Here is a 24,263-nt window from a genome sequence, read left to right as displayed (position 1 = left end):
GTCCTCACGTTTCAGTGAATGCCGATACCGAATCCTAATCTGAACCCACAGAGCTGTTGTCTCCGCTACCCCATGCGTGATAAGCCCCGTCACGTTGTTGAAAACATGGCTTATTTTGCTTAAAGCTTTCTTTGTCCATGACTAGTTTCCTATCTTTTTTCTAAAACATATTTTCTGAAATACTTGCAGGACGAAGAAATGCCTTGCTGATCCTGTATACAAGGTCAATTCCACGCGGCGTTACTTTGTATTTTTTAAATCTATCAAGCCGCCATTAGCCAAGTCGGACACCGTCACAATTTGAATTATTTCATTTCTTTATCATAACAATTTTAAGTGACTTTTTCAAATTGCCCGAGTTTGGCATGAGTTTTATTTAAACAGGGGCGACTTCTGACGAGACGAGCTCGAACACGTTTTACTTTTAAGCTAAGACAACAAGTGTTCGTTCAAAATTGATAACTTTTAGATACACTACTGTACATGTACGAAAGCCAGTACCCGTTTCAGTTCCGTGTCCTATATTTACTGATGGGTTTTGACAAAATGCATCGCATTGCCAGATTGCCTTTCTTCACGAGTCTAGAGTGTACAAGTATCGTCACCGAGTCATGTAAACGTCAATGTTGGGAATTCAAATCGATTTTGGCTGACACACGCACGCTGTGCACCGTGCACCTGCACAGGAGCTCGAATTAAACGTAGCACGGTACAAAAGATCACAGTGTCTAAAACAAAGACGACGACAACAACAACAACAACAACAACAACAACAACAACAAAATGAACATCAAATAGCTGATTCGAACAAATAGACCTATGTATGGTTTCCATTTTTGCCTTTAGACTAATTTTTCGAAAAGGAAGTACAACCGAAAGTCTGGACAGTCTTGAACAGTCGTGAGAGTTACTTCAACACCAGAACAACATTAACATACCAGAGAAGAGCACCCATACCGGAACAAATGTTCCATAATTTGACAAATCTCTCATTAATAAGAAAGCTCGGCATGAGTACTAGCGCTTTGTTTATTTATCCAAGTCTAGCTAGCAACTGCGCGGCATTCCGCTGCTTCCAAAGCTATCTCTTTCGCCAAAATCCCAGCCTTTGGAAGAAGTGTAAAAACATGATACAGACAGTTCCAGTATGTAAACATGTTGTCGCAATCATTACTGACCCATATTAACCCCTTGTAACATTTTTGATAAGGAGGTAGAATTTCGACCGTCTCTTTTGAGCGAAATAGTAATGCATTATGTTTCAAACGTGGCCACTCCCAGATCTAGGCTCCCGGTGTAATACAAGACGGGTTTGCGCCATACTTCGAAATCCGAGATACGTGTTGAATTTAATCGAGGTTGACAGCAGTGAAACTAAACCGCTCCCGACGATTTGTTTAATTTATCGGAACAAATGCAAACGTTATGCTGCTGTGAAATACAACCCGACAGATTTCCAAATCTTCATTCAGAAGATAATTATTACATATCAAACATACATGCATTGTTTTAGGACAGTAAACGCGAAATATGTGTTTTACATATGTATGTATGTGTATGTGTGTGTGTGAGAGAGAGAGAGAGAGAGGGGGGGTTCATATGGACATATACCAATATTCATAAGTGTATAGTGGACAAACATGTAGACAGACATGCAAATGAATGGATACATAGAAAACATACATGAATTGATTGATGGATAGATAGATTTGCAGACGAACAGACAGACAGAGACACACAGAAGACAGACAGACAGACAGACAGACAGACAGACAGGTATGAAAAGAGAAGGATGAATACTACATACATTCATACACGCACGCATAAATACGTACTTACATAATACATACATACATACACACATACATACATACATACATACATACATACATACATACATACATACATACATACATACATACATACATACATACATACATACATACATACATACATACATACATACATACATACATATCAGCACCAAAAAAATTGAGAAACAAGCAGGCGATCTCTTCACAACTTTCATGCGACGGAGAAACTTAAAAAGATGATAACTGATTCAGAAATTCCCTATCTAGGCCAAGCGAGTTAAAAACTATGATACGGACTGTCTTCAGAATAATAAACGCTGGAAGACAAACCAAGACGGAAAAATAGTTGTCTTTGATGAATACATTAAGTATATCTTAATTGCATCGGTTGAGGAGACGTTGGCTATTTGGAGGACAGCACTCATGTGAATTACGACTCTTAAGCGTGTACAGGAAATCGCATTGCCGGCAAAATATCGTCGTCGTCACCAAGTCTCGAAGATTGTATCAAGCCTAATATGATTTTCATCTTCCTGGTAGGCCGTAACGACGGCGGAGTCACCTGAAATTTCGCGGGTCAAGATGCGCAAATTCGATAAGATGGCCCCGCGCTGATTCCTCATCGAGTGGCGCGCAAAGCTGAAAGAAAGCGGAGGGGGTCTCGCCTTGGAATGAATTGCATCTGGGTAAATGGCTCCTCTTGCCCGTGCTTGAGAGAATTAAATCGGGTAAATCGTGTTACGGGTGCTTTTCGGGGATGATGAGAGAGTCTCGTGGGGGACGACGTGAAAATTGATGCAATAAGCGATAGCATTATTAAAAAAAAAAAACATCTCCGAAGCATGCGTGCGCCACGAGACTGCTGAGCACGGTGCTCGGAGTGATAAAGATCGCAATAATGGACGTGAGTCGCCGCCAAGGCCCGGAATACCGACGACGCACGTACTTGAACTTGGGACTACGTGCTATCGGAGTCGTTTCGAGCCATCCTCCTTTGTGCAGTAACAGCGTCATTGACGAAATTTCCGGTGGTTGCCATCACCATTAGCGTATCAAAAGTTGCCAGGTTCCACGAATTTTTAGCAGTGGGTTTATCGACTATGGAAAACCTACAACTATAGACTACCGTAGACCTTCACCATTGAGCACGCTTTGAACAATATGAAGGCTGACAATTTAGAGGCCGTCTTGTTGAAGATATGTTCTTGAATTATCTGTCCCTCAGAGGACTGTGACCGATTCAGTGAACACAGCCAAACTCCGAAAGAAATGCGAAATCACGACCACAATAAAAAAAACAGTTGTGTTTATATCTATTCGTTGCTTCTGTTTTCAAATATCTCGGTAGTAGATCTGGTAGACAGGACTTCAACTCCAAGATCGAAGAAAATATTGTATTTCTGTAAAAGTGAAAATTTACCTTTGTAAGTGTAACTCAACAAAATTTGCCGGTCACAGTGACAATATGGTGTCAGATGTCACGGAGTGGAAAGGTCACGACGAGTAGCATGTCCCCGTGTGTAGTACATGAAATTTAGTATAACATTTTTCAATTCAAGAAACACGAGCGTCGTTCTAAAAAGCACCATCGCACTGTACGCTCACACACTCATTCACGCATTTGAATATACACACCAGTAATGGCAAGGTTCTTTTCTATGAAATTAACGTCAACAGTTTCGAGTTCAAGCGATGTTTACCACCGTCACGTTAGAAGGAAACACAAACTATGAGTAGAATTTTGTCAGTCACCGCCAAACCTGAGACCATGTCTGCTTCAGAGTTGTTTTTTGTTTGTTTCGAAGCTGTTGTTTGAATAATGTCATCGCTGATTTGATCCATTCTGCAGGCTGTGTCCTCGAGAGCCTTGATCATCATCAATAAGACTTTAATGACTTGCTCTCAAAAACCACGTGAGTTCAAAAGGGACTTCTGGTAGACTGGCTTTATTTACAAAACATTCTCTGCTTTATTTGTTTTTCTGTTTGTGTATTCCGTTATCGCATTTGCGCCAGCAAGCCCGTGTTTAGGTGTTCATAGTTGATCTCGCACCGTAACTGCGTGCGTGCTGCGCCTTAAATTTGGTTTGTATGTTTACTAGTAGTCTGAAAGCTTTTTTCCATGAAGTTTGATATAGGAGTGCTTTCACAAACGGCGCAATTTAAACTCCAAGGGTGGCAAATAGCACTCCAACGTTTCTTAATCTCTGGATAATTGATGTCAACACAGATAAATTGATTAATAATATTCGGATTATCGAGCTTCCCAGCGAGTTGGCGGGTAAATAAGTGACTCCAGTCGTCACTTGTAGCACGGTAACCCGTAAGCGTTGAGTTATACCCACAATGAATGCACTGTGCATTCGAAAATCACTAAGATACCGATGACTGCGTTTGTTTGCTAATCCCTCTCCTATACGTACTTGTATGAAATTTTCTTCTCCCTTAAAAGTTCCAAGAAGTTCCCCTAAATCGTTGTCTTTGAACTGGCATGTTTATCATTTACATGGTTAGCATTTTTAACTACAAAAACAGTAATCTACTCATAAGTTTTCAGAACGGTAACATCCCCAACACCGTGAGTTCGAAACTGACTTCACACAGACGCTAGACTATCTAACCAGTAACGCTGCAAAATAGTCCAGGGCTTGTGGCTCAACTCTTTCAAGCAAAAAAACTCGTTACTTGTAAGACATTTCCGAGGAGGACCGTCAGTCAATCAACGCTACTGGTGTGGACTGTACAGAGCGATGTCGCCTGGCAACCTTCCGGTCCTAAGGCGGGCATATCGCACGCGGGCAATTAACGCCGCTGAAAATTGCGCTAGCGGCGCGAGAAGTCTTTAATTAACAAAATCCAATTAGCGACCTTCGTTTTGTTGGGGTTTTAAAGGCAACAATCCCTGGGTGAGAATTTGTAATTTTGGGCACATTCAACGATTCACACGTTTTGCATTTCAGTTGTTCACATACTTGTATATTGTACGTGCAATCACCATCAACCAGTCCACAGCAACGTTCAACTTACGACGACAGCTCAACTGCGTACTGGGCTTATAATATGTGAACGAACTTTTGAAGAGGTTTGCTCGCGTGACAGCTATGTTCTCAAGTCGCGAAAAAATGAAACGAGAATCCGAAGAGTTAATTCCTTTGTTTACACTTGTTTTTTTGCGGTTGGACTACAAAGTCCCTTTATATTAATCTCGAGAATGGAAACGGTTTGTTTAGGCAACGGCTATTCGCATGAGTCGCTTCTAAGAAACCGTTACAACGCTTCGACCTTCACGGGGATAAAGCTCCCGGGCGCTTTTCACTGTTTCTGCGAAACTTTCGTTCTGCGAAACTTTCGTTTTGTGTGCGGACTTGGTATTAGTTTTCGCTCAAGACAGGCTGAGGCGTCTTGTACTCATGCCTGGACACATCTTGGTTACGTTTTGTTGAGTCAGATTATTCTTGAAAAACGTGAAAACAAGTTGAATGAAACTGAAGTGAATTGAATCCACAACATCCAATTTTTTCATGATGCAGGGTAAGCCAAACACACGCATGCAGGTTTCCCCAAAACCGGTGTAACGTTAAATTGTACGAACCAAGCCATGTGGGAAATGCCACCTCAAGTGCATATAAAGCAAAGACCCTAGGGTCTGTGTATAAACCTATCCTACGTGCAGTTGACAGTTGCCAAGGAGGGCGAGTTCACCATTACGATAACATGTCTAAGGCCAAAAACACACGAACGAATCACGTGGTGACGTGTTTGCCAATGTTCATCAAAGCGGAGCCTGAATGACCGCCACGCTAAGTCACAAATGAGCGAGATTTCCAATCAAAATAGCGCACTGATCCACTATCTGATGCCTGGCAACGTATAAGTTTCAGAGAATGGAAAAAAAATTGTTAAACACTGCAGAAGCCCTACCTTCAGAACCACAACACTCACGGTGGAAACGCTTTTCCCTAGTGATTTTGACTGTTGGCTTTGGGTTAAGAGAGAGAGAGAGAGAGAGAGAGAGAGAGAGAGAGAGAGAGAGAGAGAGAGAGAGAGAGAGACAGGAGAGAGAGAGATGAGAGAGAGAGACGAGAGAGAGAGAGAGAGAGAGAAGGAGGGGGGGAGAGGGGGGGGGGCAAAAATCGGCGTCTCGTTTTATTTTCAAAATTATTTTAATCCAGCATCACGCAACATAACTGTAGGGTTTCCCGGTCTACAGCAACTACAATGCCGAACCGACGACAAAAATCATGATATAGAATATGTATAATTTGGCTAAATATTGGTTAAGACAACCTCCATGGTTGACACTATTGTGACATAAGTGAGAAGGCGAGAAAAATGCATCATCAAACTTGACATTACATTTGAAACTAGGAAAAGAACATCAATAATATCGCCTGTAAATTGCAACCCTGAAAAACGTTAAAACTTTTCCTCTGTACCCACTTTCATACACCAGGTTGACTGTCAGAGAGTTTGTTGAGTTGACATTGCAGCCTGAGATTTGTAGATGCATGGCGCTCATGAACTTGATTTATCGATCGTGTACCGCCAATACATGCACACTTCATTACACAACTTCGAAATACCTGGCAAGTGTTTTGTACACAGGATGATCCCTATCGATCACATTTTCCGGATCGCCAAATCTGAAAATCTTGCGATGTATTGGTACCTACTTTAATAGGCTTCAGGCTACGTGTAAACGCCAAGCGAACATCATGCATTCTGCAGCAAACGACCCGAGTTAACTTGCACGCGACACGTTGTACTTCAAAATTACTCGTACCCTAACATCCACAAGGCATACTTAGGCACTTAAAAACTGATGCACGGCTGCGAGGCGTGCTTGACCGCCCTTGACCGTGTTACAGATCTTTGTTGACAGAAATCCCTGCTCAGTGAGTCACCAGGGAAAAAAGGAAGTACGGCTATTGAGGCTAAATGTTATATAACACAGGCACATGTTATTGACGAATGCGATATTATAGCCTTTCGGTATCACCATCAAGGTAATTGCTACCTATTAAATTGGATGACAATAATTAGATTGATGTTCTATTGTATCGCTTGGGGGCACCGTCTTTATTCCCGTTTATTGGCTCCCGATTGGTTTAATGGTTAGTGACGCACACCTATGGGGTCAATAACTTCGCCGTTTTCTCCAATTTAAAACGGCAATTCCTCTGAATTTAAAACGGCAATTCCTCTGAAGTGTCATGTACATATTGTCAAGTTTGTTCATGATTTAACTACCATCACCTGCCTTTCAACGTTATCAAATAACCCGCTTGGTGCCAACGCGTGCGGCAATACGGATCGACTATCGGGTGGTTGCAACGTTGGGGGCGCACTGCTGCCAACGTTCCGAACCATTCGACTTGCCGAAAACCGGGATTGAAAAATTGCTGTTTGAAGTTGTGTAGAGGATCTGCAAGCTTCTGATCTGTGATTCCGGAACGTCCTCGGAATATTGATGCTTTAAGGATAAATTCTTTGCATATCTTTTTTTAATCAGAAAAAGCCTATGGTGTTTGTGATTCAAAGGGACTGTTAAAGTCAAAATCTTTCACCTTATTTCGATAGTTTCATGTGAGCAATATATTCAGGTTGTTCTATTCACTGAATACATGTTAAATTGTCTATCGTCAGATCTCCTCTCCTGCTGCTTATAGAAGTAAATATAAATGCTTTGAATACAAAATGTACGGTATATACCGGAAATTATATCTGCATATTTACATGTTATGTGTATACGATAGGAGTGAGTAGAGCTGTGGTGAGTGATACTGTGAACAGGGAAATTATCCGCGTAGTTTTATTTTCGCGCAATTTCGCGTAGTAGTTCAACATGTTTCAGTATGCAGAACACAATAAAACTTCTCACATGAAAGGAGAGAAACCTAAATAATTTGAAAATAGGGCACCTTGTCCCTTTTATAGTCACTTGGTAGGTATCGAAAATGTGTCCTGTAAACATGGAAAACATTTCTTTGCTCGGTGTGACTCGAGGAAAACAGCACATTTTGACGAATTAAAACACTATCACGCACTTTTGAAAATTGAAAGAGTTAAGGATTGATTCAAGGCGTCGTAAAGTTTTGTAACTGTGTTTTAAATTGGTCGAATTAATTGTCAAGCAAACCCTCTAATACAATATGATTTCACGATTTTTAAACGTCCTCTCAATTGTCCCGTTGATATTGGGAGTAGGGCTTGGTGAAGTATTTATCGCTGCATCGTGTCATTTAGCCACAAAATACGAGTTACTATAATGAGTTAACCCTTGATGAGGGCGCACCTCCCATTCAGCCTAAGTATGGCCCAAACGTGTGCCAGTGGGACACCGTCAAAAACGTGACAACTTGGTTCGGTTATTAGACTACTAACGATATAGGGATGATTTCAAGCAGTTTTGGACTCCAACTTCTTCGCTAGGTGAGTGGGTATCACAGGTTGCGAGTTTACATCCGACAGAAATATTACCAAATCTCGACATCAGAGTCACCGTCCATCATCAAATGCTGGATAGAAGCGACAAAATGTCTGCTAGGGGTCTCTAATGTTTTCTCGTTGTTTATAAATATATTCATAGTGTAAATAACAACACACCTGAACTTGAACATGAAGATGTATGTTTGAAATAAAGAATGAGTAACACATAAAATGCAAAATGAAAGCCTGAACAAAATGGACACTCTGCCAGGAAAAATACAGTCAAGATAACTATCTCCACTTGAAAATTGTTTTCTACTGTGTTACTTACACTATGTGTGTATTCGTAAACAAATAAAAAAACAAACAAACAAGAAAACTTCGATTTCCGAATCCATTATGCCAGAGCTTAAATGACAGAGAAATTTAGTAGAATTACACAGTGCACAAAAATAGTGTTGTCCTTTCAACATTGAATGATTTCATAAACCACCACCACGAAATAATGTAAATAACTTTATTAACTAATTTACATGAATTTATCTATGATAAATATACATCACTACACCAATAAGACTTTGAATGGTGAGCTAACAACATCTGTATTTACACTTTGTTTTTTCTGGATGGAATGTATTGTTGTGACTAGCACTGATTAATCAATCTACAAAATTTTCACATTATTGACAATGTGTGTGCAGCAGTCAAGGTCAAGTTCAGTCTATTGTGGGGAGCAGTCTACTCTCAACCTAATGTGAAAGTCCTTTTTTTCCATGGTGATATTTGAAGCAATGAACCTAATAATGATTGTTACTTGTCAAACTTGTATTATTTCGACTACATTAACCCTTTGAGTGCTGTAATTTTTCCCACCAAAATTTTGGTGCAACATTTTAACAATTTTTATGAATTTTTCTGTAATTTCTTTTATTATTTTGGACCAACCAGACATCACACTTCATTTGCTACAGGTTTTTTATCAAAATTTTGGCAAAAATCTGAAAAAATTTGACTGGGGTACATTTTATAAAGGCGACAAAAGTTGACTTTGGCACTCAAAGGGTTAACCCTGGTAGACCACACGAACTGTGTCTACCACAGACTGAAAGATCAGTCGCTTGAGGGCGCTCTCTACGCTACCCCGTCTTGGGAGGAGGGGCGCTTAGAGAGTGTCCTGGAGCGACAGATCTTTCAGGCTATGTCTACCACTGAGAAGGTAATTTCCTTTCTGATGTACAAATATGAATAATTGCATAACATATTCCAAAGTATGCAAATATACATCCAAAACAATAAACAGTTTTATGCCACCAAGCTTGATTTCTTAGTGTTGTTTTCTCTGAAGATTTTGACTACTTTCAAAAATTGCACTTCTTAAAATTGATGAAACTCTGTATAAAGAATGAAAAAATTCTTGGGTACGCGGGATTTATGTATTGTACATTTATAAGTATATGATTTCAACTGTTTTACAATAAAAGTCATCTCAGTGATATAAAAAGTGTATATTTACAGTGATAAAACCTAAAACAGAGCATTGCATTCAATCTGTGTTCGATTTCTCATGTGATTAACATGTGACTGTCATGTGACCACCACATGAACTACAAGGATGCAGGGACGGATTTTAAACACAAAAGCCTCAGTAATATTTGTACTCTGTCCAGGGTTTTCTCTTTAGTCTTTTGCTACAAGTATATGTACATGGCATTAGATTTGAAAAAAAAATCATTTTATACAAAATTAAATCATTGTCAAGCACGTATACAGAAAATGTAACAGTTTTACAAAAATTAAAGGACGGATAAAGCAAAGTTGCGTTATTTTTTCAGAATTAATATATTAAATGTGCTAGCACTTTTCCTTCCATTAATCTAATTCAACATTTCTATAAATCTATCTGACTGAGATGTCCGTAGGCAAACCTGTTAGAAAGTTATTTAGCGTCAGCATCTGGAACCTTCAATGTGATGGAAGAATTAAAACGTGTGAGAGCAATATTATCCAAACTGAAAATTGTATGTTTGGAACAGGAAAGCCTTACAGTCACGTGATGGAAAAGTTGGTGATTACGGAAAACACTCTTGAGAAGTCCGATAACAAAACACACCTGCTTCAGTGAACAGAATCACGGAGGTATTATTTGGTGGCACACGTTGACAATGAATACTGCCCTCTAGCGCCCACTTCCAGAAAACTGATTCATGGTCATCATGATTCCACATGTATATGAATTGTCATTAAATTTGCATAGCCACACCTACTTCCTTCAGTGATTGGTTAGAAAAGTTTAGACAACGAAGAACTTGGCATTTGTATAATGGCCATCAGAATTTTTCAATTGCAATGATTGCTGTACTGTACATTTTGCAATTTATTAAACCTGGATTTTCATGATAGTACATGGACTGGAAGTGTACCACGTATTTTTGTAAATCAATTTGGAAGTGTACAAACTAGACTTTTTGACGAGAGTTTAAGTACCAACCCTGTTCTCTCAGCATATCACAACTTGTTTTTGTGACTTGACAAAGAAAATGTAAAATTCATAAACTATCTCAGCCTACTTGCGAAAATACAAAATTCTATACACAACCATTTCTCCTTCCGAGCCAGTCTTGATCAGATATGCCAAATACATGAGCAGCATTTGACCGGTTCATAGCACATGCCGGTCCTCTCTCGTCTACTCAGAACAGAGTTAGGCCAGAAGTAGTTGATCAGCCAGAATGGTAATACCACTGCTATAAACACTGCAAGAGAAAAAGATGAATGATTTTAACCCTTTGACTGCCAAAGTCAAATTTTGACGTCTTTATCATATGTACACCAGTCGATTTTTTTCTAATTTTTGCTACAAATTTTGCTAAAAATCTGTAGCAAACGTAATGTGATGTCCATTCGGTCCAAAATTATGAAAAAAATTACGTAAAAATTCATAAAATTGGTAGAATGTTGCACCAAAATTTTTTTGGGGGAAAATTACAGCGCTCAAAGGGTCAAGTCTGTAAAACCCATGTTTAGTGTAGGTCTACAGCTTGAGTGGGCGCTTGTCTATCTGTTGAGAAACTTAACACTACAAGTGCTGTAGCTTTTCCCATCAAAATTTAAGTGTAACATTTTACTAATTTTTAGGAATTTTTGAGTAATTTTTTGATAGTTTTGGACCAAATGGATATAACTTTTCCTTGGCTATAATTTTAGGAAAATCTGAAAAAAATGTCTACAATTGGAAAACGTGATTGGTGTTATACTTATAAAGGCAACAAAAATGACTGGCACTCAAAGGGTTAATATTTCAATGTCTTGAGGAAAATTCAGTTTTTAACATTGGATACCAAACACAATGCAGGCTTTGTTGGTACGTTGAACATTAGAACATGATTTTAGAGAAAAAGAAACTGTATTTCACAAAGGAATAATAAAATGGAGGAAATTACATTACAAGTTAAAGCCAGAGGAGCTTAAAAAGGGAAACCTAAGTCCAGCGAATTTCATCATTTATCCCTTCTGCTAGAACCCTTAAATAAATAAAATGCAGCTCAAATTTGCAACATAATTGCATGCCCCAACGACTACGGCGCGACAAAGAGAGAATTTTAAGTAGACGACATTTATGAAAATGAGCTCGGAATCCAATGGGCCTGAAAGGACTCATGGGAGGAGCGTGCATGACGTCATCGGCGATACAGACGATTGGAGCTAGCAGCTGAGTACTGTCAATATGCGTGAACAGTTCACCGCATTTGTAAGACTACTATGGAGAGGTCAGACAGCGATATTTCTGACATTGAGTATTACTTTTCCCCTACTGAAATCAAACTATACCAATCTGAGCCAAGATATGTAATAACGGGAAAGCATCTCCACACATCGTTCCTATCTTGGTTGTTTGCGTTTTCTGTATGATTCCGTGAAGAGAGTCACTGTGCTTGTACAGACCCAGAACTGGATTGGAGACACTTAGTGACCCTGCGATCCTCCAACGCTACGTTTCGAAAACAGAGTTTTCTTCATCAGTTGCTTAAAATTAATTTTTGGTTTGTGAATGATATAGAATGATTGACTGATTAAATGTGTTACCATGTATGTAGAGCTTGTAGATCTTTAAGGTTGCGAAATCTCCGATATCGAAAAATATTTATCCACTGTTTGACAAATCTATAGTATCGTCTAATTTTCAAAGTTGGGGTCAAACTGAGGAAGTCTGGCTTGCTCAGATCTGTAAAGTGATGAAATCTCAGATATATATTGGATATTTACCCGTGATTTGAAAAATCTAGAGTCGTCTATTTTTGTAAAGAATGCATTTCATGCAAGACAAGCGAAAAATCCCCATGACGTCCGATCGGTGATTTCGCAGACCCGATGTGCCGAGACACAGTGCAAGTAAAATCTATATTGTCTGGTATCGATATTAGAGTCCCGCAATTGCTGTTATTTATTGAGTAAATATCAGTGATTTCTCAGACCTGGCTTGCCGAGACACAATAGGCAAGAAGTCATTCTATTATCGTCTTATTACCAGGTATAGTCCCGACATTGCCCATATTTATCAGGTATATATCGGCGATTTTGCAGACGGCTTCTTTGGATATTGGAGTCCCAAAATCGCCAATATTTATCTGATTAAAACCGGCAATTTTAGGCTGACTGAGCATGTCGAGATACGAACCACACTGTGAAGTATCGTCTCGTATCAACATTAGCGTCCTGAAATCCCTTCTAAAACAATCATCCGTGAAAAGTGCAGAGCATAACTTTGCATCTTAGCCAGTTTTTAACATTTCATTACCTCACCCGACTTTCTTTAGCCACTGTCTTCGAAAAAGCTGTTCTGTGGGAAAATGGTAGAAACTAACACTGATTTTGTTCTTCCTTGAATCATTTTTGCACCCAACTGCACATCAGTTAATCATTTGTCATGCTATTGAGCATTAAATGTTGTAACGTGCAGGACTGCACTACTACAGTCATAGACTCCAATGCTATAGTAAGCTGTCACACACGTTCGTGTATCACTGATGACGTCACCCACGCTCCTCCCATGAGCCCTTTCACGCCCATGGGATTCCGAACTCATTTTCATAAATGTCGTCTACTTCAACTTCTCTTTTCGTTGCACCGTAGTCGTCGGCGCGTGCAAGTATGTGGCAAATTTGAGCTGCATTTTATTCAAGGGTTATTTTAGAAGGGATAAATGGTGAAATTCGTTTGACTTACCGGGTAGGTTTCCCTTTAATACATGTATGTTGTTAAACTTGAGGTGCGTTTTGTGTCTTATCTAAACTTTGCATTGTCACCCCTTGATTTTATTTTTGGAAGAGAATAGTGTTTTAAGACTTCTGGAACAGTGTGAGAGCAATAATGTTGAATTTTCATTTTTGAGGTTTACGTTACCCAAACAAATTTGCATGTCTCTGTTTGTGATGGGTGTGGATACAGTTTTTGAATACTGGTGTTGAGAATGAGAAATATCTATTACTTCTGTCAAGGGCAAAAATGGCACACCATTCACAAATTATCAGAAAGTTCCAAGATCACAACAGCATACAGGACAATTTTCATTATGTAAGAAATTTTTCACTATATACTTTACAGATCAAAAGAAAAGTGATGCTTAGCAGTGTATGCAGTTGAGGGCGCTATCACTTACCCATGGATAGCATGCACAGCACCATGACTGCCAGAGACAGGTAGTACAGCTCTGCAGAATATACAGCCTAGAAACAGAGTGGATTAAAATTTCAGTAAAAACAAGTGCAATTTAATAGACACCAGCTTAATCTTGTGATAAAATTTTCATGTATTTTTTACTATAAAACAAACATGTCTTCCTATTATGTTCTCTATTAAAAGTATGTTGAGCTTTGGAAAAACAATGCCATATGTACTACGTGTATATGCGATGTAAATGTTTATTATACAGTATATTGAAGTGTGAAATGAAATTCATGCTTACACAATAACATTGGTCATAATGCATCCAAAGACTAATGCTGAAATGTTGAGGATGGGGCATTGGAATTTTCAACATGATTCTAGTATACGACAAGAAACTGTACCAAGATTACACATCAAAAGCTACAGCTAATATATGGCTTAAGCCTGTTCACCCCTATTTCCTGTGTAAAAAGGTCCACAATCACCAATGATAGCAATATATTTGGATCAAACCACAGCGGTAAAAGGGCTAACATACTGCATGGAACATTAATGCACTGAAATGAATGTATTTAACTCTTTGAGCGCCACAGTCAATTTTTTCGCCTTTATAAAATATACCCCTGTCAATTTTTTCAGATTTTTGCCAACATTTTGGTAAAAAAATGTAATCAATGGCATGTGATGTCCATTTGGTCCAAAATTTAAAAAAAAATGCACAAAAAATTCATAAAAATATGTAAAATGTTGCAGTAAAATTTTGGCAGGAAAAATTACAGCACTCAAAGGGTAAATTGCAAAATTCAACTGGATATTTGACTGGAGATGGAGGGGGTTGAGGCAGCAAATGCATGATACAGCAAATCTTGACAAATAGAGTCATTAATCAGTAATGAAATTATTCAGCTGCCTAAAAACCATCTATTTTAAAAGGTCATCTTTTGTCATGATTCTTGAATCAGTGGTGTACCACATACCAACGCAGTGAAAATTTGTAAGGTGTCTACAATCCATGTGTTGTTTCAGGCATTACCCCATTGACAATTTCAGTTTCTTGGGCAATTGTTGAAAATCTTGTTGGATAAACGTATGATTTTTTATCAGTCACTGATCAGCATTTTGGAGAACAAGGAAATAATCACTCACGCAGTCCTGTGCTTGTGCCGTGAGAATAGTGTAGACCAGGCCAAAGAGGAACGACGCTGCTCCAAAGACGTGAAATGCAATTTTCAGTTCAAAAGGTACTGGATCCATTATGGAAAAGAGGAATGAGAAACCTGGAGGGGTAAAAGAGATATGAAGAAAGAATTGGGATTTGATAATTTCAGAATGGAGAGCAAATATATGTTTCTGAATGAAGGGACATTAAAGTAGATATGTGCCTCGGGGACAGGTAGTCGGACTCTCAAATTTCTACAATTCTTTCTGATCTACCTCTTGTGGGACCTTGTTTTAAAGCTCTTGGTTTTACCATTAGTTTCACTTAGTTTTTCGGAAACCAAAAATTTAATTTTCCCCCACAGAGTTAACACAGAGATGGCGGCCATTTTGAATGTCAAATATTACAAAATATTGGGTGATTTGTTTCGCTAGTTCCAAACTCTGCACAGTGACCCCCAATTTTTATTGTTGCTTTGGTAAGAGAATGGCTGAAAGTTTCATTTAGGAAAGTCTGACTGTCTGAGCAAAAGTTTAAGTCTTTCACTTTCAAGGCGCGTACCTTGGACAATCTTTCTGTTGTAAACTTTAATTATGAAACTTGAAAGACAGAAGTTTGAAGAATTTTCACACATGTTGAAATTGTGCATATTCTAATGGGCAAAGATGACTTTATAATGACAGTATGGTAGTAGATTTGTACGAAATTTTCTACATTTACATTCAAGCCCGAGTAGCTGTGTACCTTTTTTGCCATTTATTTGTGAGATGGTTTGAAGTAAAGTACAACTTTAAAGGACAAAGTTGGCCATTTTTGATGAATTTTGTTTGATGCGAGATACTACTTATATTGTTTGACATGTTGAAAGATACTGAATGAATGGGTGACCATGCATATATTCGACCCCGGTTTTAGACACAATCAATGAAACCATCGCGAAAATGAATTAATGGTCATGACCATTAATTCATTTTCGCGATGGTTTCATTTGTCTAAAACCGGGGTCAAATATATGCATGGTCACCCATTCATTCAGTATCTTTCAACATGTCAAATAATATAAAAGTATCTCGCATCGAACAAAATTCATGAAAAATGGCCAACTTTGTCCATTTAATGTCAAATATGTTTACAGTAGTGAGACCAGACTGTTTTTGGAACATAGGTGACAAATGGACATCTTAGCTTTTGAAATTAAATAGTTTTGGTGATGCAACTCAAATAAAGTCACTGCAAATATATGCGTAAGCACCTGAATCTATTCGACCAAATCTATCGCCTAGTATTGCAATTGTGACATTGTGGATTTGGCCGAGCAGTTCTGTTGTTTTTCCCCTGGGTGACTGGCTGCAGTATGTTGTGAGTTCCAACCCAATTGAAAACACTGTACTGATATTTTCTACCCTGGGTTGATAGCTCTCCTGGTGGACAGAATTGCCCCGTGGCTGTCTTCCCCAGTTTAAGTGATGTATTCATTGCTTCGATAAAGTTTGTGTGCGATGTGAGTAAGTGAGTGCACAAGTGTGAATACTTCATGAAGTCTACAGCATGTGGAGGGATTGCAGTCAGAAAAATTGTAACAACCAGTCTTTTTTGAGAGTGGGGATTTGGCCGAGCGGTTCTGTCATGGCTTCTCCGCTAGGTGACTGGATACCATATGTTGTGAGTTCGAACCTGATTGAACACCGTATTTTGAAAGACAATATGGCTTTAATAAGGGGAATCCAAAACGTCTCCTGAAGATTGCATGGTATCTATTCTGATGGGTGTTTAAGACACTTGAATTTACAAAATGTAATGACAAATAGAAACTGAAACTCAGAGATCACATACATTCTGCAACATAACACTGAGGAGAGGAAGGATACAGCAAACAAACAAAACTGAAGGAAACAAAAAAAATGAAAATCTTACCAATCATACAGAAAGTGAAGACAATGCCAACGATTAAGAGTTCAAAGAGATGCTGTCCGCAATATCGTGTGCTGTGATCCCTGCAAAGGTAAAGATACAAGATACAACATCATGTGACACATCATGTGACATTATATATTTCTAGATAGTAAGCCAAGTTACCAGAAAATCATGATGATGTAATATTTTTGTCTCAACCCTTTGAGTGCTGTATTTTTTCCACAAAATTTTAGTGCAACATTTTATCAATTTTTATGAACTTTTCTGATAATTTTGGACCAAATGAACACAATATTTCATCAGACAAGTTTTTATCAAAATTTTGGCAAACTGTGACAAAAATTGACCGAGGTATATTTTATAAGGGCGATAAAAATTGACTTTGGTGGTCAAAGGGTTAAGGAGCACGCATGGTCGATTCTGTTGAAGTGGCATTGTCTCTCCGGAACATTTTTCAATCATCTTATTTTGATGCCAATGTTTCAGAGAGTGGCATTATTCATATGTTCAACAACCAGATATTTTAGTATATAGAATGGAGGTACTGCTGACCTATGGGTCCAAAAGAAGTACAGTTGTATTTGCATGCCACTGTAATCACACTAAATTTGACTGAAGGATGCTACAAATCAATCTTCCAAAAGTTTTTTTTGATTTTAAATGTCATATATTCACTGGCCTTCAACAATTTGAAAATTAATATTTTATAGAATTACACAAGATATTGGCAGCTGTTTTGAACATTTTCTAATAAGTCATAGTGTACAATGATAATGTGTGCAAACTAAACTTAGGAAGAGGACTAAGACACGTTGTTTGTAAATTACATTTAAATTTATTTGTAAATTTATTTGTAAATTACACACAGCATGAACAACACCTTTTTATTTCAGGTTTTCATAATGGCATAACATGGTTAATTCGAATGGACCATAAATTATATATAATACAAACAAAACCACAAGCATAGAAATATGTGTACATGTATTTGCATATGTGTTTGTACCATCGTCATGTGATCCTTTGGGTGTACTGAGTCGGTAGACCACCATGTGATCCTTTGGGTGTACTGAGTCAGTGGACCACCATGTGTTCTTTTTATTCCAGATCAGAACCATTTGAGAAATCACACCACTCCACAGGATATAGGATATGATATCTTGTATAAAAGACCAACAAATATTTTCAAACATTTTGCCAAGTTTGTAATATTGCTCCATATTATGGGGGAGGAATTTACAAATTTCCATGGTTTACAGAGCTGCTTTCCATAAAGAGTGAGGTAGAAACCAATATTGGTTATTGAAGTTGAAATATTGATACCATCCCATAGATAAACGTGATTGGTTCACCTACCTTGTTAGAACAAAGAACTGCGGCAGGAGGAGTGCAAATGTAAATATCAACAACACGATACGCCTGTAACAGTCAGAAATGAAAATTGTCAACAACTAATATTACACAAAGTAATATCAAAGGCTTATCATCTCCAATCCTCTTTCAGCCAAGGGTTTATAAGTTACATTATACATCTGACAGCTTGAAAAATAATCGCAATCATACCAATCCATAATCCAATAACACTAGGTCAGAATTCGTAAGACAATAGTTGTAAACATAGACACAAAACAGCACAGAACAGACAGTAAATAGACGGTACACAAACAAAGTCAAATTCATGAAAGAAAGATATATGGACCTCTGGCCAAAAGACCAAGAAGAAGTTCACCCTGTCATCATTAGACTTGGTTCTTCCTAATTGTTTTCAATAGGGTAGATGGACATATCTACTAGGAAATGGGGAGGGGAGGGCAAAAGGATTGAATAAGTGCAAGACGGATATTCAAAACCTTATCATTACCACTATGCCCTACAGTGTTTCATATGATCCAGTATAATAGGTTTCAATATGGTCTGTATATGTGGCACAAGACCACTAATTAATTTCCCAAAGGCCACCACAGTAGCGTTGAGCTCGATTTTCCTATTTTAAAACATTCAGCGGCACGAATCCTCTTAACAGGTGTTAGGTCAATGTTAGCTTGACTACTGATGAATTTTTTGAGTGGGCAAGTCCACGGAAATTTTGAGATAGCGATGAAAATAGCGCCCTCAGTGGTGTTTTTGACAAAATTCATGCTGATTGTTATGATTTCTATGGGCCATAGAACTCCCCATATTACCATAGAATGCTGCAGCCGTTATTCACAACAGTCTGCATTTTGATTCAAGCAGAAAAATATCTTTACAAAAATACTTCAAGTTTCAGTTCAAATTAAACAAGCATCCATGTAGGTATCAAAACTTCAAGGTCTGCACTATTTTTCTTCCGAACTATCTTCCTGGGTAACGAACCCAGAAGTGAATTAGTGGTCTTGTGCCATGTATGTGAGACAGTTTTAACTTCAGCAAACATCTAACTTTCAGCTGTAATTGTTTCTAAAAGCAGCTACATTGTAGATCAAGTGCAATGAACTGTTCATCTCTCAGTCCAGACAGAGTTGCCCCATGCTGGTTTACTGTAACTAATCAATGAGTCGGTGACTTTGAAATGTGCAATGATACCCAAGCTAATTGTTTATATTATAGTACATACAATGTACAACCGCGGCAAAGCCAGTGCATAGATAACTGATTGTAATACAAACAGAAACTACAATAGCAACAAGTACTGGAAAACCTTAAAGTATAGAAGCGGCACCTTTATTTTACTGATAAAGAGATAAACCACGGGGTGCTTGGTTTAGATATGAGAAGTCTCCTTGCCAAACATAAATATAAGAAATCAACTTGGCATGGACTTCCTGAAGACAGTACCATTTAACGCCACCCTGCTGAGATTTCTTACTGACTGCGACAAACAAGGCGCAGTTAGACTACATATTAATTACTATTAGTGTTTGTATTACAATCAGTTACCTATGCACTGGCTTTGCCGCGGTTGTATCTGTCCCACACAAAGGGTTGTGGCACTGAATTGAAACCCGCTGAAAATCATCATCCCTGCCAAATCAGTAGTCTACATATGGATGTTTTCTTTTGGGATGTGAAAATTTCACTTATGTGTGCTCTTTTGAACAAAAATTTTCTACATATGATATTCTGTGTTTGCGCGTGTCTAGACTACAAAGCAAATGATTAAGATAATTCAACCTGATCAAGAGAGAATTTGAAGGAGGATGGACCTCCTCAATTGACGGAATTTTTTAGTCTAGCCAAGTAGTTACTATGTCAAGTGACTACTGTGCTCTCCCTGGCCTTTCGAAATTGTTAGTAAATTTACGAATTTGGTTCAAAATAAATTAGTAAGCACAAATTATGTAATGCTGAGCCCGCCCATTTTCAACAAGCACTTCTGGTACTCAATAAATGATGTTAAGGGTATAGAAATGATGAATGATTTCATTATAGACAAAGGAAAGTGAAAATTGCTTTTTAGTTTTTTTTGACAATGAACACTCATATTTTGATACACATTTTCAAAAGATCCATTAAATTACACAGTACATCATGGGTCATGACTGCTTGTAACATTGAAATTTCTTCCTTGTCTCAATAAAGTGTGTCATTTTGGTCAACCGGCCCATGAATGTTATTCAATTAATCGATCTTTATTACACAACATAACATTTTCAAGTATATTGTGACACAAATCGTAACTCCCTTTGTGTGTGTGGTCAGTCAGTGCTTGATGATTATATATATATATTAAAAGGGCTTATATGAAGTGGTCATTAATATTATTTGCACAAGTTTTAGATGCTAGAAAATCTCTCCCCTGTTTTTCATATTTGGAAAGCTCTGTTACTTTGAAAGTATGCATGTCATCCATAGGTGTTAGGGGGTGCCTCTTGGTAGCTGCAGTCATTATGCCATGTTCATCTCTAAAATTCTTTTAAAACAACCACTGATCAGAACATTTGGCAGTCTGTGGTTTCGCACAAATCTTGTCTCATTATAACAGCGAATTTCAGTACGCAAACTGAGACTGGTGATCCTGCTAATGTTTTCTTAGAGACAGTTATACTTTTAAAACGCTGCAGATGATCGTCATTTATTTTTAAATGTTTTCATCTTGGGACTGTGCACAGCATTGTCTTTGGATCATCAAAGAAACTATCAACTTATTCCTAACATTTGCTGAGACAGTTTCTTGTAAAATATTTTGAAGGAAACCTATTAAAATTGGCAAGTTCACTGAAAAAATTCAATCTGCAGATCGTCAAATGACAAATCTATGACAACTAAGATTTCCGGCTAAGATTTCCGGCTCGTTTCCACCTCCATGCACAGACAAACACTTTGCGGTACGGTACATCGTTCAACCATGGGCGGTCCGGACTGCAGTTCGACTGTCTTTCCGGCTGACTGTCTTGATCTCTTCTCGGCGGTTTCATTGTTTCCAATTTTTTCATATCAGGTGCCGTTTTTATGCCCAACTTTCTTTCCCAGCTTAGGATACTATCTATCTGAAGCATTTGTAACTGCCCGCTTCCCTCGATCCGTTTCACCCCGTCCATTTGAAAAGTTGACAGCATTTGACTGTTTGGGTATCTCGAAACTACCGAAATGCACGACATACCAGTATGAGAGTACACGACCCGGGGATCTTGAAACCTTTTCGCGCATGCTCATGTTAGCACAGGTCAAAGTACCGATGCGCCGATGATAGGGGCAGAGTAATTTTGAAAGACGAGATATGACAGTATTTCCCCGGAATTCATAATCTTGACCGAAAATCAGGCTTCAAAAATAACGAAATTGTTCGTAAATGGCCGATCGGGCATGTATTTTTTTTCGTAAATTTTCATTTTTGTTCGTAATTTACGAACGTTACGAGCGACAGCGAGAGTACAGCAAGAGGTGAATAATGTACATTTACTATTCCCAGGTAATTTGAACAAACTTAATGAAAGCAGATTTAAAACCACTTGACACAATTTTTCCCAACCCCTAGTTTTTCTTACTCTCCAAGAGGGAAGACTAACTGTACAGTAGTGAAGGTAAAAGAGAATTGTACTTACGCTTTGAGTCGGTTGTTCTTTGGGAACCATCGTATCAAATGGAAGACTGCGTGTGAAAAGTAGTACCACCACATTGTGCCCTGTTGGTAAAAAACAATATAATGCATAGTAGTGCAGTCACTTGCATGTGTCAATCCCACAGTACCCTGTCTAAAATCTTCAAAGCTCCACTAGCTGTGAATTTCGATTATTTCTTTCCACTTTTTTTTATTTTAATATCAATTGAACTACAGTTTCTTATTATACTCCCCTTTGCTCATTGATATACCAAGTACTTACTATTGTAGCTTGCTATCACCACATCTACATACATAAAATGCACCGCTTTTGTTTACATTTGAATTCTAGTCCAGACTGAAATTCACTTGTCAACAATAACAGTGCAGTCTACACATGTACAGGCTGAGTTGACAAGCTGAATACTGTGTGTTAAATATGATTCAAGAAAATAAAATTGACATTGACAAAAATAGTGAAAATTCATCAAAAGTTACAGCTCCTGGCCCTTTAACCCTTTCACCCCCAGTTCCCTGTATACCGGTCCAACTTTACCATAGAAAACAATGGATTTCGGACAAACCATGGTGGTGAAAGGGTTTAGGTTTTCCAGTTGCACGGTAACAAGTGAACAAGGAAGTACTGGAAACACATACATGGCAAGTGAAACTCACTGTTTTTGACCTAAAACCCCAACAAGAAAGTTTTAGATGATGAAAATCTGTCAATCCCCTTTCCCAGTATATCGGTGAAATGGAATGTTAGAGCTAACATATATACAGCTAACACTCTTTTGAACATATATACCAACAAAGTTTGAACAGTGATACAGTACAACATATAAACGGCTTCTTATATATAAAATCAGTATGAAATATTCATCATTGAAATGATATAGAGGCCACAAGGGGCAGGGTGAGTTCACAGACACTCAGAAAAATAATGGTTCGAATACACTTACACTCAATAAATGTAAATATGGAAAACCATAAAATCCGTTGACCATGTTAATGAAGGAATGGAAGGGCTAGGGGTAGGCATACCATGGCAAGCCTAGTATCCCTCTGTTCTGCAACTAGAGGGTAGAAACTGCTGGTTTGATCAGCTTGCCAGCTTGTAGTCACTTAGACCCCGATTGTTACAACCAAGTCATCCTTGGGCACCGAAATCCTTCCACCAAAGTCACTTTGACACCTCTCATACCTTTCCTCATACACTTCCTTTGGTATAATGAGACAAACTAGTATCATTATCTTGTAAGTACGTCCCAAATGTGCTTTGGATGGCATTAGTGGAAGTGTGTAACGCCGGGAATACACAATGCTAGGCTCACAGATATGGCTGAGTTGGTGTCATGTGGACAGCAAATCGCCACCACATATGTGTAGGTGCCATCGTACATGCATTTTTTCGTATCAAAACTACTGAATGCTGTTTTGAGGCAAGATTTTTTCACAGCAGCACTTTCAAAGAATTTCTGCAAAGCCAAGTGCATCATATTCATGTGTTGTCATGTACCAGGAAAAGTGTCACATGGTCGATATGACCAGGCGACCACAACCAGCAACATGAGGGTGTGAATTTAATACTTGGGTCAAAACGGACAGGGGTCGAAGTGGCCAGCTCAACAGATTATTTAGTGATCAAGCTAAGCTGCCCGCCTCGTGGATCATGATCTAAGCAGCCGAGAATTGCTCTAAGTTGCATTTGATAGCCGGTATCAGACAGTTCGTGTTCGTGTCGGCTACATAGACGATCTGTCATAATTGCCGTACTACAGGAACCATTTCTGGACAGGCCGGAATGACGTCATGAGTCCAGTTGCCAGGTGATTTTTGTAAATAATGGTCAAGGAATCCCATCAACTCTAGGAAGCGAATGACAGAAGCAATAGCTACGATTCTGCATATACACTGCTCACAAAATGGGTCGTTGTCTACAGGTGACGAAGAAAAATCAACAAGTGGCAGTTTGACTTCCCGGAACGTGTGTCATGAGCGTCGACGACACTAACACAGCACAAGACGGAGGGACACTTGTATTCTCTTCGTCCGTGATCCACATTGTGACATCACAGACAAGATGAAGTGACTTACCTTAGGACAAGGTACACTTATGTGGCAAACGTACAGTTTTTTTTTGATTATTTGATCTATGGATTGGATGCAATCTTGCCAATCTTACGCACAACGCGACACAATGGTCCGACATCAAAATAAGAAATGGCGATCCTTGGTTACTGCGCAGATTCAATTGCGCAGGG

At 38.6% G+C, this 24,263-nt stretch overlaps 1 protein-coding gene across 1 annotated transcript; it reads right to left on the bottom strand.

Moving 5' to 3' along the window:
* Positions 1-8,745: 8,745 nt before the first annotated feature.
* LOC139136846 (uncharacterized) lies at positions 8,746-24,243 on the bottom strand. Its single transcript, XM_070704681.1, has 7 exons — positions 24,097-24,243; positions 22,004-22,083; positions 18,336-18,398; positions 16,980-17,059; positions 15,053-15,183; positions 13,899-13,965; positions 8,746-10,995 (listed from the first exon to the last, which is right to left on the bottom strand). The coding sequence occupies exons 2-7, from the start codon at positions 22,075-22,077 to the stop codon at positions 10,865-10,867; spliced, it is 546 nt and encodes a 181-aa protein (XP_070560782.1). The 5' UTR covers positions 22,078-22,083; positions 24,097-24,243; the 3' UTR covers positions 8,746-10,864.
* Positions 24,244-24,263: the final 20 nt, after the last annotated feature.

Source organism: Ptychodera flava, chromosome 7, assembly GCF_041260155.1.
Source record: "Ptychodera flava strain L36383 chromosome 7, AS_Pfla_20210202, whole genome shotgun sequence".
Taxonomy (NCBI): domain Eukaryota; kingdom Metazoa; phylum Hemichordata; class Enteropneusta; family Ptychoderidae; genus Ptychodera; species Ptychodera flava.
This window is presented reverse-complemented; position numbering and strand designations above follow the sequence as displayed.

Excerpts from the sequence above, each read along its gene's own strand:
- LOC139136846 (XM_070704681.1), bottom strand. The coding sequence starts at position 22,077 with ATGTGGTGGTACTACTTTTCACACGCAGTCTTCCATTTGATACGATGG. Across the intron at positions 17,060-18,335 it reads CAGTTCTTTGTTCTAACAAG|GGATCACAGCACACGATATT; the intron begins GTAGGTGAACCA and ends TTACCTTTGCAG. Across the intron at positions 15,184-16,979 it reads CTTCACTTTCTGTATGATTG|GTTTCTCATTCCTCTTTTCC; the intron begins GTAAGATTTTCA and ends TTACCCCTCCAG.